The sequence below is a fragment of the Pelophylax lessonae genome (assembly GCF_965119305.1).
Source record: "Pelophylax lessonae genome assembly, chromosome: 13".
NCBI lineage: Eukaryota > Metazoa > Chordata > Amphibia > Anura > Ranidae > Pelophylax > Pelophylax lessonae.
Window position 1 is genome coordinate 130,948,739 of NC_138780.1, and position 19,120 is coordinate 130,967,858.

The 19,120-nt window shown below is 43.5% G+C and overlaps 1 protein-coding gene across 2 annotated transcripts in view; it reads right to left on the reverse strand.

Annotated features, from left to right (window-relative positions):
- Nucleotides 1-8,998, reverse strand: part of ZFYVE1 (zinc finger FYVE-type containing 1) — a 35,101-nt gene extending 26,103 nt beyond the window's left edge. For both annotated transcript variants that reach the window (XM_082242823.1, XM_082242822.1), the window contains exons 1-2: nucleotides 8,307-8,998; nucleotides 1,545-2,049 (exon numbers count right to left, since the gene is read on the reverse strand). In XM_082242823.1, coding sequence (XP_082098949.1) covers nucleotides 1,545-2,049; nucleotides 8,307-8,798 — 997 coding nt within the window. In that variant the 5' untranslated portion in view covers nucleotides 8,799-8,998. The remainder of the gene's footprint in view (nucleotides 1-1,544; nucleotides 2,050-8,306) is intronic.
- Nucleotides 8,999-19,120: the final 10,122 nt, after the last annotated feature.

The following is a 19,120-nucleotide window of genomic DNA, read 5'->3' on the forward strand; positions in this document are numbered from 1 at the left end:
GTAATTAAATTAACCTCTTGCCAACCCGTCACAGTACATATACTGTGACAGGGTGGCAGCGACAGGTGTACGTTGCTGCCTGTTTTTTGGTGTATGCCCCTCTTCTATCTATTTTTTTTTTTTTTGGGGGAAAGTCATTTTCGGTTTCGGTTTTCGGCCAATGGCATCCTGAATTTTCGGTTTCGGTTTCGGCCCAAAATTTTCATTTCGGTGCATCCCTAATCTCAATGTCTTTTTGATATGCAACCATCTACCACTAGGAGTTTTCACCAATTATATTAGAGTAAGGAACTACATTCAGTGTACCTAGAAGAATTTATGCTGTATTGAAGGCAAAAGGGTAGTCACACCAAATATTGATTTTAATCTCTCTTCTGTTCATCTACTTTGCATTTTGGTAATTGATAAACTATTAACACTTCTATTTCTGAAAGTATTCTTAATATACAGCATGTTTTCAAATCTGCCTAAAACTTTTGTGCAGTTTACACACAAATCATTTCAAGTGGCCATGTCTAGAACCACACAAAGCTGTAATGAACTATTAGTTTCCATGATAAAAAGTAAGAGCTCTCTGTTGCTAGATTGTATAAAAGGAAACTTGGACATTGTAGAGTTTGTTTAAACCAGCTAAATGAAGATGCATCAATTGAAAAGATGTTTAAAATCCTGCAGTTAGTTTACTTTGGAAAGTAGCCGCATCATGAGTGGAAGTGTCCTCTGTGTGCAAGCAGTGGTCTCTCTGCAGAAATCGGACACACTTCCTGCATTAAACAGACCTATAGCTCTGGGAGCAGAAAAGCTAATGCTTCCTGCGATTGGAAAGCTTTCATTCTGGCCTGGGAAGGGCAGGGTAGAGCAACCGCTACCATCACACAGAAAGCAAGTTCCTTAAGTATATTGGCTGAAGATACGTTTGCTGCCCATGCTTTGGGTGTTCGCTTTATAAAGTGACCTAGAATGTATTTAATGGCTGTAACCAGAAGGTTCAGTTGGCCTTTAAGTGAGCAGAGTAAATTTAAAGTGGTTGTAAACCCTTACATGAGTCCCAGTGAAAGGACTATCTTTAGGTGATACACAGAGATGAAACAAATCCTCCTATATAAGTGGTACCTCTTTATCTGAGTCCTCTCTTCATCCGTGCTTAAGTGCTTAATTTATAAACTTGTCAGGGAGTTCAGTAAAAAAGTGGGTGAAGAGCTGAAATTACACTCTGCATAGCTCAATGAGATGTCTGAGAGCTGATTGAAGGGAAGAGACACACACCCCCTCCACACAGCTCACAGAAACAAAGGCTTTCAATCAGCTGGTTCTCCCTCCCCTGTCACCATTTTTCTCTCTGGTGTCAGGAAAACTTGTTAAGGTGATTTATGCTGATAGCAGAGGAACAAAGCAGCAGACAGAAATTACACTTAGTGATTTTAATTGAGAAAAGTACACACTATAGAAGGATATGCTTCACTCTTCTTTCATGTCAGAGGTTTACAACCACTTTAAGGCAGAAAAATCATCTATCTAAGTGAAGTATCATCTTAAAAGCTTACCCGAACCAAGCAGCTTGGTATGTACAGTCTCATGAAAGATAATGACTCCAGGACCCAGTGTGGAAAGAGGCACGTCTAAACCACAACGGGCTGTAGTGGCTTTCAGCTCTTTAGTAAAATGCTTCAAGTAGGCTTCGGAGGCATCACCGAGAAACTTAAATAAGTCATTGTGTAAACGATCAGCATGAGTTCTATAGATAACTAGATCAGAAATGGCTAAGACTTTGAGCAGTAATCGCGTCCGCTGACTCAGGTTTACAGTAGCTCCGAGCAGTCCTTCTGTGTCAATGACTACAACCTTATGAACCGGATCAAATGCTGCCCAGACACCAACCGTGCAGGACTCCTGAGCTGGGGAGGTCTTAAAAACTTCACGCCCATAGAAAAACGTATGGTTAAGAGTGTGCGATTTCCCGTCACCAGTGTTTCCGAATATTGACACAACTTTCAGTAAATCCCCTGCGCTGCAATCCAGTTTTTTCACAAATTCATCTTCATCCTCCACCTTAGAATTTAAGCAAAAGTTAAAGAACACTGTAAAAATGAATACCTTCAATTACATACCATCATTTTCTTATATGTTATATAGCAAAATATTAATTTAAGTACAGAAACAAAAAAATTCATGACATCCAGAATTTAGTATATCCAGTGTTGAGGACAGTAGGAATTTCACAGCACTGCATGCAGACACATATGCGGGCACTACCTGCATACAGTACTTCTACGCTATATTGTCAAAAGTATTGGGACCCCTGCCTTTACACACACATGAACTTTAATGGCATCCCAGTCTTAGTCCGTAGGCTTCAATATTGAGTTGGCCCACCCTTTGCAGCTATAACAGCTTCAACTCTTCTGGGAAGGCCATCCACAATGTTTAGGAGTGTGTCTATGGGAATGTTTGACCATTCTTCCAGGAGCGCATTTGTGAGGTCAGACACTGATGATGGACAAGAAGGCCTGCACAGAGTCCTGACCTCAAACCGATAGAACACCTTTGGGATGAATTCGAGTGGAGACTGTAAGCCAGGCCTTCTCGTCCAAAATCACTGCCTGACCTCACAAATGCACTTCTGGAAGAATGGTCAAACATTCCCATAATCACACTCCTAAACCTTGTGAACAGCCTTTACAGAAGAGTTAAAGCTGTTACTGCTGCAAAGGGTGGGCCGGACTCAGCCTCGAACCCTACAGAGTAAGACCGGGATGCCAAGTTCATGTGCGTATAAAGGCAGGCGTTTCAATACTCTTGACAATATAGTGTATTTGAAAATGTATTCTAAATACATATTTAAAAGGAGACAGTCCATACAAAATGTTTTTTTTTTTAAATAGATGATTAGGAGTTAAAATGTCTTATGGTTTCTAAGGGCTTACACGCCTAGAAAAAATAAAAAAATGCTGCATTTAGCAGTGACGCACAAAGTTACGTGAGCATCGAAAAAGGCGGCACTACAGTAATCAAAAGAGCCCATATATACAGCTGCTTCTACATGTGAAAAGGTTTTCTGCGTTTAGCTGCGCACAAAGGGCCGCATAGATCTACAGATTTTACGCACATACAATTGTAGTCATTAATTTAAAAGAAAAATCGTATGTAAATCTGTGAGCATTTAAAACGCGTCTAAACGTGAGGACTTTAAGCACGTATTTTATGCAGGATCTTCTGCCACTGGGAACCCGCGTTCATACAGAAAATACGCATGTGCCCATGTAAATGAACCCCAACAGATTTTTGACATTTCAATGGCAGGATCTGCCAAGACCTCTTTGAGGTTTATTTAGAATGACCCTATTTATCTGACCCCTTATAAACAACTAATAGTTAAAATATTTGCCGATAGGGATAGGATGACCTTTTAGTAAAACGCTACCATTTATAAAGATTAAAAAAAATGTTTTTAAACAAGGTAATGCATAGATATGTAATGTGCAGTAAAACCAAACCAACCAAAATCATCTCTCAGCTAAAATGACTCAAGTAATTTGAAACTGGATTAGTTGCTCTGAAATTGTAACCTTTGCACAATTCTTTTCTTTTCATATGTAAATGAGCAGCTATCTAGTTAATACGTTACCAGAAAATGTATTGATACTCTTCATGACTCATATGTATTAATGCAGCACATGAAGTGGCAACCCAAGTTTCTTGATAAACAAAAAATGAATGACAACAAGCTGAAAAACCTCTTGTGTAATAACGATATCTGATTGTGAGAAGTGCTCAGTAATACCCACTATGGAACACTTCTATGGCCAAACTGTATCTGAACATTTCAAATGATGCTGCAATCAAGAAAAATGCTTTGAAAGATCAGCAGCAAACAATTAAAATGGAAAACAAAGAGGTGTGTACCCAATATTAAAAAATGGCTCCCAGACTTTAGAGCTGAGTAACCACATTTACTAGGATCCAGAGATGTCTACTCAACTCAAAATATTGTTTGTCAGTTTCTCAATTCCATGCTATAGCATTGCATAACCTCTGATCAGTCAGCTCTTGGTCTGCCTTAAGAACAGTGAATGTCAGTCACTGCACCCTGCTCTGCTTCTCTGCTGCTCACTGTGGGAATGGGGGAGCCTGGGGAGGGGCAGGTATGCAAAGTGGATCCCGACAATATTGTTGGGATCCCTCCCAAGCCTGGCATGACTCTGCCCCATCAGCTGATCATAGGCAATAGCTTGCCATCAGCTGACTCAAACATGTATACAACATGTAAATGTAGAAAAGTATGGACAAAAAAAAAAAAAAAGGTTTGGCCATAGTTCTCTTAGTAAATTGTCAATTTAAATTCTCTTTACATAAATTGGATATAAAAAATAGATATAAATATAATCAATTTAAAGCAGTTTTCCACTTTTACAACAACCTTAAAATGTGATTACTACATGTAAACACTAAAGGACACCTTCACTTTTGTGCAAAATATAAATAAAAGATATACAGTATCATAAAATTGCTGCACTTGCCATATTTTAACTTAGCATTTAGAGCCCATTGACACTGCCGCGACTTGTCAGCCTGACAAGTCGCGGTCGGTCGCGGTCCATTGAGTAGTACAGGACCCGTTCTAATAGGAGCGACACAAATCCCTCCGACTTAGAAAAAGAGTCCTGTACTACTTTGGGGCGACCTCGGAGCGACTTGCATAGACTTCCATTATGTGAAGTCCCTGCAAGTCGCGCCGAAGTCGCGGTGCACGCGACTTCACAGGTCACCCCCCAAAGTCGTGTCACCTCAGTGTGAACCGGCTCTAAAAGAGAAGGGTAATTAAAAAATAAATAAAAACATTGATATTCACCAAAGTGGAAGCAGCATTGATTTGATGTTGCAACTGTCCCCTGTCAGCTCTAAGACTGAGAACCAAGTGATCAAAGACAGCTGATCACTCAGTTCTCAGTCTTCAGTGAGCAGAGAGCCAGTGACTGTCAGTCACCAGGTCTCTGCTCTGCCCCTCCAATGCTCACAGGAGCGCTGGGTATTGGAAGCAACTGGCTGTCTCTGTCTCCCAGCAACTTGCTGAAAAGCTGAAAAAACTGCCAATCAGGAATCTGGGTGGATCCTGACATTAAAGTCGAGATCCCTCCAGAATCTAGAGGAAATCCGTGACGTCAGCTGACAGTGGGCTTTAGACCGCTGACGGCTGCATAGGGGCATAGGAGTCCAGAACTAAGTGCACTCCTGTGACCCACAGGAGAAGTAGGCTCTACTTCTCCTTTAAAGTGGAGTTCCACCCTATTTATATACTTACCTCCATCTTCTCGCTCCGGGTCACCTGAAAAAGAAATGGATAATCGCATATTTTTTTTTTTTTTACTTACCTCGTAGCGAAGAAAATATACTTACCTTACTTCCTTCTTCCTCCTTCCTCGGCCGCGGCCCGACGTCACTTCCTGGCTCTGCAATGATTCCTGGGAGCTGGACGTCATAGCTCCCAGGAATCATTGCGCCTGCACCGGCCCCGACGTCAGTTCCGGGTCGCGCGCGTCATCCCCTTCTAAACAGCTTCTGGGCATGCCCAGAAGCTGTGGAGGGATGACGCGCGCGACCCGGAAGTGACGTCGGGGCCGGCGCAGAGCATCGTGGGACCAAAGAAGGCGGAAGAAGACGCCGAAGAGGACGCGCTGGCTTCAAGCTGCCCACATCTGAGATGGCAGCGCTGGACAAGACGTTTGCAAGGTAAGTATTTGTCCTAACAGGCAAGTGCAACCCGGGACAGATCAGAGGCTAGCCATTGTGGAATGCACTAGCCCTGACTGTCCCGGGGGTATTAAAAAAAAAAAAAAAGAAATCCAGGGTGGAACTCCGCTTTAATAAAAGTTATCTTACCTTTTCAATCTGCAGAACAGCAATTTTCTGTAAAATTTAATGCAATGTGGAAACCCGAAGAAGGTGTTGTACACCACTGGAGTACTGAACACCCCCAGAAAGTTAATTTCCTGCTTGTGTGAATGGCTCACTGATTTTAGGTATCCCCTGCAGCAGAAATGTTACTTTTGGCGAGATATTTTCCAAGGGTTAAACACTTCTAAAAGTAATGCAGACACTGCAGTTTTTCTCTCATTAGAACACGAATAATGCACCAGCTGATTAGAACGAAGCAATCACTCCCATTCAGAATCAGTATCCAAAAGGACAAACTGCTTTTTCTTCAGAGCAGAAATAGGTAGTTTTCTGCAACAAATGTTGATAAGACCCCCGCAAATGTACACTGATCACTGAGAGAATGTTTTTTTTTTTTTCTTAACAAAGGTCAGGTTACCCTTTCAGAAGCCACCCTACTTGTTATTTTCAGATTTCTTTTGTAAGTACTTATACACAGAGTAAGCTGGGTACACACTATAAGCTTTTCTTGTTTAAACCAGTAGGCCGAAAAAATAAAAAAAAACAACCTACAGGTCGCCATACTAACACAAGCGATGTTAAAACACAGCGGGGAGTTAGCTGCACTAACAGGGGAAATAGACACTCTCCCCCCCCCCCCCCCGCCAAAACACACGATGTTGGCTGCGTGCACTGATCGGATGCTGGTTTTCAGCATGCTCGTTCCACATGAGACCACCTTCTGCCGGACTTGGCTGCGAGCATTGATCGGATGCTGGTTTTCAGCATGCTCGTTCCACATGAGACCACCTTCTGCCGGACTTGGAGCAGTACACACAGGCTGACAGTCAGCCGGATCTGTGTACCCAGCCTTATGGAAAAGCCAGTTCATGATGATATAAAAAGTCTCCTATGTTAGGTTGACTACATCAGCAAGGACAGATTTAGGCCTGGTACACATGGGTGCCAAATTGTCAGGCATTCCTTACAGCACTCATTTACTGCCCTGAAGCCAAAAGGGCAGAGAGTTTCTGTATAGAGGAAAACAAATCAGTATTAAAGGAGTTGTAAAAGCAGGGTTTTTTTTTCTATGCATTAAGATTAAAAGCCTTCTGTGTGTAGCAGCCGCCCCAGCACCCCCTAATACTTACAAGAGCCCCATCTATATCCAGTGATGTCCACGAGTCCTTCGGCTGTCCGGGACTCTTCCTCCTGATTGGCTGAGACACAGTAGCGGCCATAGGCGTGCGCACAGGGTGTGCCAGGTGTGCCTGGGCACACCCTAATCACTCTGGGTGATGCAGATTTCCCCGGCTTAAACCCCTGATATTTTACCATAGTCCCCTAATGGGCCTCATAAAAAATGTGTAGAAATGTTAAAAAAAAGTGTAAAAAACAAGAATAAAAAATAAAATAATACAAATAAAAAATACACCAATCTCTGCCTTACACCGTCAGTATATATATATATATATATATATACACATACATATACACATGCACACACATATGTGTTTGAGCTTTGAGGTGCACACCCTAATACAATAGGCTTTGCACACCTATGGTAGCGGCGCCATTGGCTCCCGCTGCGCTCAAAGTCAGTTAACCAATCCGGAGAGAGGGGGGCAGGACCAAACAGCAGCTCCGTGTCTGAAAGGACACACGGAGCTGCAGCTTGGCTCGGGTGCCCCCATAGCAAGCTGCTTGCTGTGGGGGCACTGGACAGGAGGAAGGGGCCGGGAGCAGCGAAGAGGGACACAAGAAGAGGAGGATCCATGCTCTGTGCAAAACCAAGTGCACAGAGGAGGGAAGTATAATAGGTTTATTTGAAGGAAAAAAAAAAACACGCTAGACTTTACAATTACTTTAAACACTATGGGGGACTATTTATAAATGTTTTCACACAAGATACAGCCAACTTTCACTCAGGATGCACACTTACTTTTCCTATTGAATCCAGTTAGAAAAATGTGTGAGTTTTGGGTGAAATTTGTGCGAAAAAAAAGAATCCGATGCCTAAATATAGTGCTAGCAGGCTGTATCGTCCGTACATACTGATGATCAAATACTCACTATCTGGAATGCCTGCTAAACCCAGGAGAGTACTGAGGCATGTGCTTTTTATCCCAGTGCTAAATCTAATGAGTCTCTAGGCCCTGTTGACACAGAAGTTCTTGGCCTTGAATTTATCTGTCAGATCAGTGTAAACAAAAGTGGAATATACATCTTACTGCTGTCCACAGATGAAATGAAGGAAAGTAGGATTCCAGATTAAGACATGGAGAGTTCAATTACACAAAAAGATCATTTAATATTATGTAGCTGGAGCACACTCTCTCCTTATTGCCACTCCTAGATAAACAAAGAAAATGTTCTTTGGACGTGATGCAAGAATAAATATATATAAAAGATTGAACTGACCCATAGGCACTTACCTGAATTTGTTCGGTCTCATCCACTAGAAGGAAACTGACAACTTTCTCGGTCATCTTTTTTTTTCTAATTTCCTCGTCCATCTTTCCTCCTTCTTGAGGTTCTGGGACGTTCATGGTTTGGTAATAAGTCAATGGATGCTTTCTCTTGTTCCCTCCAGAATGAGTACGTTTTTGACAGTCGGCACAGAGGTCAATTTTGCAAGAGCCACACCTCACCACTGCCCGTTGTCTAGTGCCGTTTGTGCTACTGTGCATAGTATTCACTCCTTTACAAGAGGAGCAGAAAGGGACATAGCCAGGTAGTATGCGGTTTCGCTCATGATTTTGAAGTCTCTCTTGTTTGTGCAAAGCTTCCTCACATCGCTGACACTGTAAGGTATTACACTCATCACATTCAAATACAGCTTCGTTATTGCCAGAACAGGCAAAGTTTTCTTGGCACGTCAATCCGGCTACAGCAGATTTTTCAGTCGCCGTCCCCTGGGTACTCATCTTCTATCTACAGCTAAACGCGTAGATGAGTTCAGACTGTTAAGAAGGACTATGCCCAGATTTAAAGGCTATGCGAATTTATCAAAGAAAATGAATTCTAATTGGGCTAATAATCATTAATTCCTAACTTAACTGATTATCATAGATTCCTAATTATGATGACAATTATAGATTTCTAACTACAGTGAGAATCATAGATTCGATTTTCCATTTGCTTCTGAAAACTTTAGACAGTTACACTAAAATAGAGACTGGCTATGTAAACTGGTACTGACATCAAATGCCCTTAAAAAAAAAGAAAAGCCTTTAAAACAACAATCACAAAATTCAAAAACTGGTGATGAACAAAGGAATACAACAGTGCAGATGTAGTTTTAGAGTGAAAAAAAAAATGCAAAGGGTTTAAAAAAAAACAAAACACAAAGGATTAAAATGCCACGTGACAAAAACAAGGCTCTAATTGGAGTAGTGACACCTGAGATGGGACTTCCTGCTAGGACAACAAATGTGTCATTGGGCAGTAAGTCCAGTGTTACCAGGAAGAGGAGTCATCTAATTATTATTTTTTATGTTGCTGGTAAAAAAAAAAAGTGTTCCTCTTGGCCAAAAAACTTTTTCCTTTCAAAGCAAAAAGCAGTTAAAAAAAGAAAAAAGTGGATAATCAAACTGCAATAATAAAAAGAAAGGTGGGGATGGTAGTCCAGCTAGCATCAACGGTCACCTGTGACATCCACTATACTGCCAATGGGATTCCAGTTATAGCACAGAGGCAATAAAAGATATGAAAACCTGTTAAAAATATGACAGGCTGGTGGGGAGGAGCATTACATTTAACAGAATTGTCTGTAGTTGCTGCAAGTAAATACAAAAATAATTAAAAGAAAATCAGATTTTGATTTTCTTGAGATGCATCAACAAATAATTTGGAGTCTTATGAGGTCTCTGTCCCAGACAAACAGAAGTCTTGTGAAGTCTCCCTTTTGTCTGGTATAGTGTCTTCTGAGGGCTCTGCCCCACAGCAGGCGGGAATCTTGGGAGGGCTCTGCCCCACAGCAGGCGGGAGTCTCTGCCGATCTCAGTCCCACAGCAGGCGGGAGTCTCTGCCGATCTCAGTCCCACAGCAGGCGGGAGTCTCTGCCGATCTCAGTCCCACAGCAGGCAGGAGTCTCTGCCGATCTCAGTCCCACAGCAGGCGGGAGTCTCTGCCGATCTCAGTCCCACAGCAGGCGGGAATCTCTGCCGATCTCAGTCCCACAGCAGGCGGGAGTCTCTGCCGATCTCAGTCCCACAGCAGGCGGGAGTCTCTGCCGATCTCAGTCCCACAGCAGGCGGGAATCTCTGCCGATCTCAGTCCCACAGCAGGCGGGAATCTCAGTCCCACAGCAGGCAGGAGTTTCTGCCGATCTCAGTCCCACAGCAGGCGGGAATCTCTGCCGATCTCAGTCCCACAGCAGGCGGGAATCTCAGTCCCACAGCAGGCGGGAGTCTCTGCCGATCTCAGTCCCACAGCAGGCGGGAATCTCTGCCGATCTCAGTCCCACAGCAGGCGGGAATCTCAGTCCCACAGCAGGCAGGAGTTTCTGCCGATCTCAGTCCCACAGCAGGCGGAAATCTCGGGAGGTCTCAGTCCCACAACAGGCGGGAATCCCGGGAGGTCTCTGCCCCACAGCAGGCGGGAGTATCTGCCAATCTCAGTCCCACAGCAGGCGGGAATCTCGGGAGGTCTCAGTCCCACAGCAGGTGGGAGACTCGGGAGGTCTCTAGCTCCACCTCAATACAATCCAGGCCAGACAGGTGGCCTGTATTTATATAAGGTTGGGGTATTAATGACAGAAAGGTGGCCTGTGTTGATATAAGGTTGGGGTAATAATGACAGACAGGTGGCCTGTGTTGGGGTATTAATGTCAGAAAGGTGGCCCTGTGTTGGGGTAATAATGACAGACAGTGGCCTGTGTTGGGGTAATAATGACAGACAGGTGGCCTGTGTTGGGGTATTAATGACAGACAGGTGGCCTGTGTTGATATAAGGTTGGGGTAATAATGACAGACAGGTGGCCTGTGTTGGGGTAATAATGACAGACAGGTGGCCCTGTGTTGGGGTAATAATGACAGACAGGTGGCCCTGTGTTGGGGTATTAATGACAGAAAGGTGGCCCTGTGTTGGGGTAATAATGACAGAAAGGTGGCCCTGTGTTGGGGTATTAATGACAGAAAGGTGGCCTGTTTTGGGGTAATAATGACAGACAGGTGGCCCTGTGTTGGGGTATTAATGACAGAAAGGTGGCCTGTGTTGGGGTAATGATGACAGACTAGTGGCCTGTGTTGGGGTATTAATGACAGGTGGCCCTGTGTTGGGGTATTAATGACAGGTGGCCCTGTGTTGGGGTATTAATGACAGAAAGGTGGCCTGTGTTGGGGTAATGATGACAGACTAGTGGCCTGTGTTGGGGTATTAATGACAGGTGGCCCTGTATTGGGGTATTAATGACAGGTGGCCCTGTGTTGGGGTATTAATGACAGATAGGTGGCCCTGTGTTGGGGTATTAATGACAGATAGGTGGCCCTGTGTTGATATAAGGTTGGGGTAATAATGACAGAAAGGGAGCAGCTCTCCTCAGCTGAGGTAAACACTCAGGAGAGGGCAGGCTGTGCAGCATAGGCCACAATGGGTTTCTTATGGAAGCTCCGGCGCTCTGCACCCCCTAACAGACTGAGCCAGGAGCCCCGGCATCCCCTCCAGAGAAAGGAGTCTCCGCACACAGCTATTGTTTACAAGAGAAGCCGGCAGTGACTCAGGAATCCCAGACAAGGTCCTCCTGGACACGGTCTGGACACAGCTTCCCGCCTACAATGGAATGGGCACAACGTTACCGGGCGATGAGCGCGCACCGTCATGTAGAGGGGTGACAGCTGCTCCCAGGTCAGGGACCCCCTGACACCTCCAATCAGCTGATCCTTCTGAACTTCCAGCTTATTTACCGTGACAGAATTGAACACGTACGTCATTGGGGGGCGGGGCCGGGGATGGTCGGGAGTTGTAGTTTTCCTATCCTCTTCCTTGGTGTGATCTGTAAACACGGCGGACTTTCTTACCCATCATGCCGCGCGGGGAACAGAGGACTCTGGGAATGTTAGTTCCTCCTGACCAATGGTTATCAGGTGCAGCTATGTCATCATCCTCCCATCCTCTCTATACTGTCCTGTGCAATGTATTCATACAGAACTGCTTCCAGCAATGGAAGTATAAAGGAGAATCCTTCATGGCTTCATAGAAGTAAAAGTATAACTAAAGGCAACACATTTTTTTTTCATTTTGGATAGAGTGGAGAGAGATTAGAACCCCTGTCAGGTTTTTACTGCTGTGTGTGTCCCTCTATTCATCCTCTCTATTTGTCCTGTTTACTGTTTTCATCAAAGGTGAAAGTAAAGGAAAATGCCACATTTTGGGAACAGGAATTGAAGGGGAATCTTCCAATGGGGACACTAGTTCTGGTGATCCAGATGACAGCTAGGAATTCCCTCACTTTGGAGGGATTTTCCCTCACTTCCTGTTTTGGCTATGCGACAGGAAATTAAAAGAAATCTCCCCAATAGGATGGCAAAAAACTGACCAGGGTTACTCTAATCCAAAATGACAAAGGAAACATTTAGCCTTTAGTTCTACTTTAACCACTTGCTGCCCACCTGCCCAGAATGCAGACGAGTGGCCGCTGTAGGCAGTGCCATCTTAAGAGCCTTATAGGCCCCTGGGCAATGCAGTGCACTGGGGCCCCCTGCCTACACAATCACGCACAAGAATAAAAATGCAAGGTAGTTGTCTCTTGTAGTATATATTGGTCCCTGTAATATGTATATAGTAGGGTATATACTCCAGGTAGTAGTTGTACTCTCTTGTAGTATATAGTGTTCCCTGTAATATGTATATAGACTATATACACATTACAGGGAACACTATATACTACAAGAGAGTACAACTACTACCTGGAGGATATATACCTTACTATATACATATTACAGGCCAGGGACCAATATATAGTAGGTATATCCTCCAGCCAGGACAGGTAGTTGTCTGTCACTTGTGTCACATCGATTCGATCCCATCATTGCCATCATGCCATGACCATGAGAGAGTTAAAAAAATATATAATTTAATCAGTCAGCCTGGGCATCTGGCTGTGGCAGCCTTACCTCACAACGGCTGCACATGGGAGGAGGTGGGTGGAGGCGGAGCCAGTCTTCTTCTAGGGTCGAAACTGAGCCGGACTGGAGAGGAGTGAGGAGGAAGAGCCGACGAGGAGGAGGATCCTCCTCCGTGTCCTCCGCTGCGGCCGGCGGCGCTGTGCATCCTGGGTCTGCACTCTGCTAACGTCACTGGTTGCTAGATGCCAATCGGGCTGGCCTTAGCAACCAGTGTGCACTGCAGTGCAGACTCGAGCCAATAAGGGGGGGGGCCCGGGCCGGCGGGCAACGGAACAGGGGGGGGGCCCTAGACCACCAGGGACATGCCGCCATCCATGTGGGGCCCCTTGGCCAGTGGGGCCCCCGGGCAACCGCCGGGCATGCCCAGTGGAAAAGACGGCCCTGGCTGTAGGCAAAGCAACCTACCCGTATATTGCTGCCTACTTCTGGGTTTAGGGCAAGCACATGTGTGCCCCCCCTCCCTGACACTTGCTGTGATTGTACACAGTGGGAGCCTATCAGCAAGTCCCATATAATGATTCACAGCCTAGAGCTCTGTGTTGATAAGCACCACAGAGCTCTGTACAGAGGGAGCGATACGTCAGTTGCTCAGCAGGGATGAGAAACGGAGAGCTCTATTAGCAGCACACTTTACACATATTACACATAGCTAGGCAAACATTTAACCCCTTGATTGCCCTAGATGTTAACCCCTTCCCAGCCAGTTTCATTAGTACAGTGATAGTGTATACATAGCTCCCAAATGTTCCTGATTTCGAGGGACTGTCCCTGATTTGGGTCAAAGTCCCTCTTTCATCCTCATTTGTCCCTAATTTTGGTCTAATCTATATAGTTGTATCTAAAATGCACAAATTATCTATAAAAAAAGTGGTTCCCTTTCACCCAATTTCTAAATTACCGCATTAGTACATTTCCAAAGGCAGTAAAAAGGAACAGTAGTGTTAAAAAAAAGGCACTTGTGGGTTTAGTTAATGATTTTTTTTGTATAATTCTCCTGTAAGGGGACATTGGGGTGGGGGGGTCCTATGCCTACTTACTTTTACTAATAGGTGTCCTTTGTTCCCACCTCAAAAGTTGGGAGGTATGGTGTATAGTATTATCACTGATCACTGTATTAATGTCACTGGTGATCTCAGTGGCAGGTAATCAGTTCCCCCCAGTGTAGGTTCGTGTCACATTGTCCGCCGCAGTATCACAGTCCCATTATAAGTCGCCGATCACCGCCATTAGTAGTATAAAACAAATTTAAAATAAAGATTACAGTATACAGTATATACCATAGTTTGCAGGTGCTATAAATTTGATGAAAACCAATCAATATACACTTATTGGGATTTTTCTTATCAAAGATGTAGCAGAATACATTTTGGTCAAAATTCATTAAGAAAATAGATTTTTTTATTATTTTTTTATTGGACATGTTTTATAGAAGAAAGTAAATATATAATTGTATTTTTTTTTTCAGAATTTTTTGTCTTTTTTTTATTTATATATAGCAAAAAAAAAAACAGTGGCGATCAAATACTACCAAGAGAAAACTCTATTTGTGTGAAAAAAAAATTAAATACAATTCTTTTGGGTAAAGCGTTGCATGATCACGCAATTGCCAAAGCAGGGCCAAATAGCAAAAAAATAGCCTGGTCATGAAGGTAGTAAAATCTTCCAGAGCTTAAAGCTGGCCATACACCATACAATTTTCTTATTCAATTTCCATTAGATTTACCTTCAACTATGTAGTGCAAGGGCCTGCCTGATTGCATACAAATTGAAAGTGTTCAGGTTTGAACTTATATTATGTGGTTTTGGTAAATCTAAAGGAAAGTTGAACAAGAAAATTGTATAGTGTATGGCCAGCCTAAGTGTTTAAGCTTGCTTCTTAGGTTAATATATAGACATGTATGAGTGTTATACCTATTTCATACTATTGCCTTTCTTTTTTATTGAACACAAAATAAATATATATATATATATATATATATATATATATATATATATATATATATATATATATACAGTATCTCACAAAAGTGAGTACACTACTCACATTTTTGTATATATTTTATTACATCTTTTCATGTGACTACCAGTGCTGTATCCTGGCCTAGGCCGACAAGGCCCAGGCCTATGGCGACACTTTGCAGGGGGGGGGGGGGGGTGGCAAAAAAGCCACCCCTGCCTCCATCTGAGACTCTACTGGCAACTGGCTGCTAGAGCCACCTTGCGTCTAGCAACCAGTGACGTCGCGGCCTCGACTCCCTGGTCCTGCCTATAATTTGAAGCGGAGGAGGATTTAACTTCCTCCTCCTCTGCGCTTAGTGTTCATGGGGCCCAAAGCAGCTGCCAAGTTGAGCCCCTTGTCATAGAGAGTCCCACCGGTCTAGTGGCAGAGGCAGCAGGGCAGCGGAGCTAAACCTGCCAATCCAGTGCCAACAGCAGCTGCTGATATTGGGCAACGGCATCTACACACAGCAAGCAGGCGGCCTCTGAAGCTGCCTAGAACCGAGATCCCGAGAAAAATACCTCCACTGCCACGCTGACCCGTGAAGCAGCGGGCACATCATCTTTGGCGCCTCCCAGAGCCTGCAGTTCTTCTCCACCCTTCGGTCCGCTCCCAGCTGTGACATCAACAGGCAGACCAAGGGCCCAGACGACGAGGATGGGCGAGAGGTAGGTGCATAGCACACACCCACCTGAAGACAAGAGGGCAAAGGAGGGACTGCAGACAGGGCTAGCGGATCTCCCACCCCTTCTCTCTCTTCCAGCCCTCCTTCACCCACCCCCTCTCTCTCTCTCAACCCCCCCCCCCTCACTCACTCCCCTCTCTCTCTCTCTCACCCCCTCTCTCACTCCTCTCTTTCCCACCAATCCTCTGTCTCATCTCCCCTCTCTCTCCCTTATCCCCCCTCTCTGTAATCCCCTCTCTCTTTTGCCCCCCCCCTCTCACCCCCACTCTTGTGAAATCTAAGGGGTATATGCTGGGACTTGTAGTCCTTCAATTTTGGAGGGAGTCACATCCATTAAACAGGAAGCAGTGGGGAAAATTTACATAGTAGAGGGGGGTGCCTAGGGCAGCACAAAATCAAAATACACCACTGGTGACAACACTGAAGAAATTACACTTTGCTACAATGTAAAGTAGTGAGTGTACAACTTGTATAACAGTGTCAATTTGCTGCCCCCTCAAAATAACTCAACACACAGCCATTAATGTCTAAACCGCTGGCAGTAAAAGTGAGTACACCACTAAGTGAAAATGTCAAAATTGGGCCTAAATTGTTTATATTTTGTTGCCCACCATTATTTTCCTGCACTGCCTTAACCCTCTTGGGCATGGAGTTCACCAGAGCTTCACAGGTTGCCACTGGAATCCTCTTCCACTCCTCCATGATGACATCACGGAGTTGGTGGATGTTAGGGACCTTGTGCTCCTCCACCTTCCATTTGTGGATGCCCCACAGATGCTCAATAGGGTTTAGGTCCGGAGACATGCTTAGCGAGTCCATCACCTTTACCCTCTGCTTCTTTAGCAAGGCAGTGGTCGTCTTGGAGGTGTGTTTGGGGTCGTTATCATGTTGGAATACTGCCCTTCGGCCCAATCTCTGAAGGGAGGGGATCGTGCTCTGCTTCAGTATGTCAAAGTACATGTTGGCATTCATGGTTCCCTCAATGAACTGTAGCTGCCCAGTGCCAGCAGCACTCATGTAGCCCCAGACCATGACACTCCCACCACCATGCTTAATTGTAGGCAAGACACACTTGTCTTTGTGCTCCTCACTTGGTTGCCGCACACACGCTTGATACCATCTGAACCAAATAGGTTTATCTTGGTCTCATCAGACCACAGGACATGGTTCCAGTTATCCATGTCCTTAGTCTGCTTGTCTTCAGCAAACTGTTTGCAGGCTTCCTTGTGCATCATCTTTAGAAGAAGCTTCCTTCTGGGACGACAGCCATGCAGACCAATTTGATGCCGTGTGTGGCGTATAGTCTGAGCACTAACAGGCTGACCCCCAACCCTTCAACCACTGCAGCAATGCTGGCAGCACTCATACCTCAATTTTCCAAAGACAACCTCTGGATATGACGCTGAGCACGTGCACTTAACTTCTTTGATCGACCATGGCAAGGCCTGTTCTGAAGGAAACCTGTCCTGTTAAACCACTGTATGGTCTTGGCCACTGTGCTCAAGCTTCAGGGTCTTGGCAATCTTCTTATAGCCTAATAGCCTAGGCCATCTTTATGAAGAGCAACAATTCTTTTTTCAGATCCTCAGGAAGTTCTTTGCCATGAGGTGCCATGTTGAACTTTCAGTGACCAGTATGAGGGAGTGAGAGCGATAACACCAAATTGACCTCACCTGCTCCCCATTCACACCTGAGACCTTGTAAAACTAACGAGTCACATGACACCAGGGGGGAATTGGCTAATTGGGCCCAATTTGAACATTTTCAACTAGGGGTGTACTTACTTTTGTTTCTAGCGGTTTAGACAATAATGGCTATGTTGAGGTATTTTGAGAGGACAGCAAATTTACACTGTTATACAAGCTGTACACTCACTACTTTACATTGTAGCAAAGTGTCATTTCTTCAGTGTTGTCACATGAAAAGATATAGTAAAATATCTACTAAAAATGTGAGGGGTGTACTCACTTTCGTGAGATACTGTGTGTATATATATATATATATATATATATATATATATATATATATATAGTATAGTAGTTGGCAGAGATGTATAGTAACGAAGTAGAACTACTTAAGTACTGTACTTAAGTACCGAAATGCGGTATCTGTACTTTCCTAGAGTAGAATTTTTTTCTCCTACTTCTACTTTTACTTCACTACATTTTTTCGATGATTTCGATACTTCTACTCAAGTATTTTTTTTTTGTGCTGCATAGTTACTCGTTACTTTTAAAAAAATTACCACTGCCAGAACAGTAGATGGCAGGTTGCATAAAGCTCAAAAAATGTGTATAATGTCATTTGTAAATCAGCGCATACGAAAATAAAGGCTGTGTATAATAAAAGCTGCTATACCAAATCTTTCCAATAAAAAGAAAATATGAAACAAACAAATAAATGGTGCTACAGCGCTTAAAGTGCATCAAGAAACTACTAACAAACACAGGTTAATCATTTGAATAAATCATTTGAAATAATAAAAACATTATGATGTTCAAACTTTTGACTTCTTTCTTTAATAACTACATAACACAGTACTTGTACTTCTACTTTCAGTACTTGAGTAGAAATTTTTTTTCAAAACTACTGGTACTTTTTACTTTTAGTACTTAAGTAGCAAATTTTTGGAAAAAACTACTTGCAATACTTAAGTAAAAAAAATGTTGAATACTTTAGTACTTCTACTTAAGTAACTTTTTCTGCGAGCACTTCCACTTCTACTCAAGTAATTTTTTGATCGAGCACTTGTACTTTTACTCAAGTAGAAATTTCGAGTACTTTATACAAGTCTGGTAGTTGGTGTGCCTTCTAATTTTTCATGGATAAAAAATTAATCTACAGTATTTAAATCTAAGCAGATCTACATGCAAAAATGCTCAGGTATAAATGGGGGCTCAAGAAGACGTTCACCCCCTGCCTCACTGTTTTTTTGTTTTCCTTTCTTACCATTATAACTGGGTAATACACAAAAAATATGTGAAAAGAAATAGGGTCCGCTAACCATACCATTGTGCAGTAGCACTGAAAATGGGGAAAATAAATGTGATAAAAGATATAGTGCGCTCAACACAAACATAAATTGTAAACATGTAACATCTGGGTTGTCCCAAATACTATAGTGATCATCATACAGAGTTAAAAACCATGTGTGAAAGTTCTTTATGAAAAAAAACATATAATCTTTAACAGGTGTGAAAGAATATAAAGTCTCCTCCAATTGATCCAGATAATCTCAAAAAGCCAAAGACCAAGCTTCCATCAATAGTGGATCTTCAATCTTGCTAACCTTAGACTGATTTGAGGGTGAAATAGAAGAAATAGCCTCTTACCAGATAACACTAAAAAGTGAGCCTTGTTGGTGAATAGGCACTTTCCACACGTGAACAAATAAAATCAAGTGAGGTGACACCTCGGTGGTAGTGCAAACTTCTTACC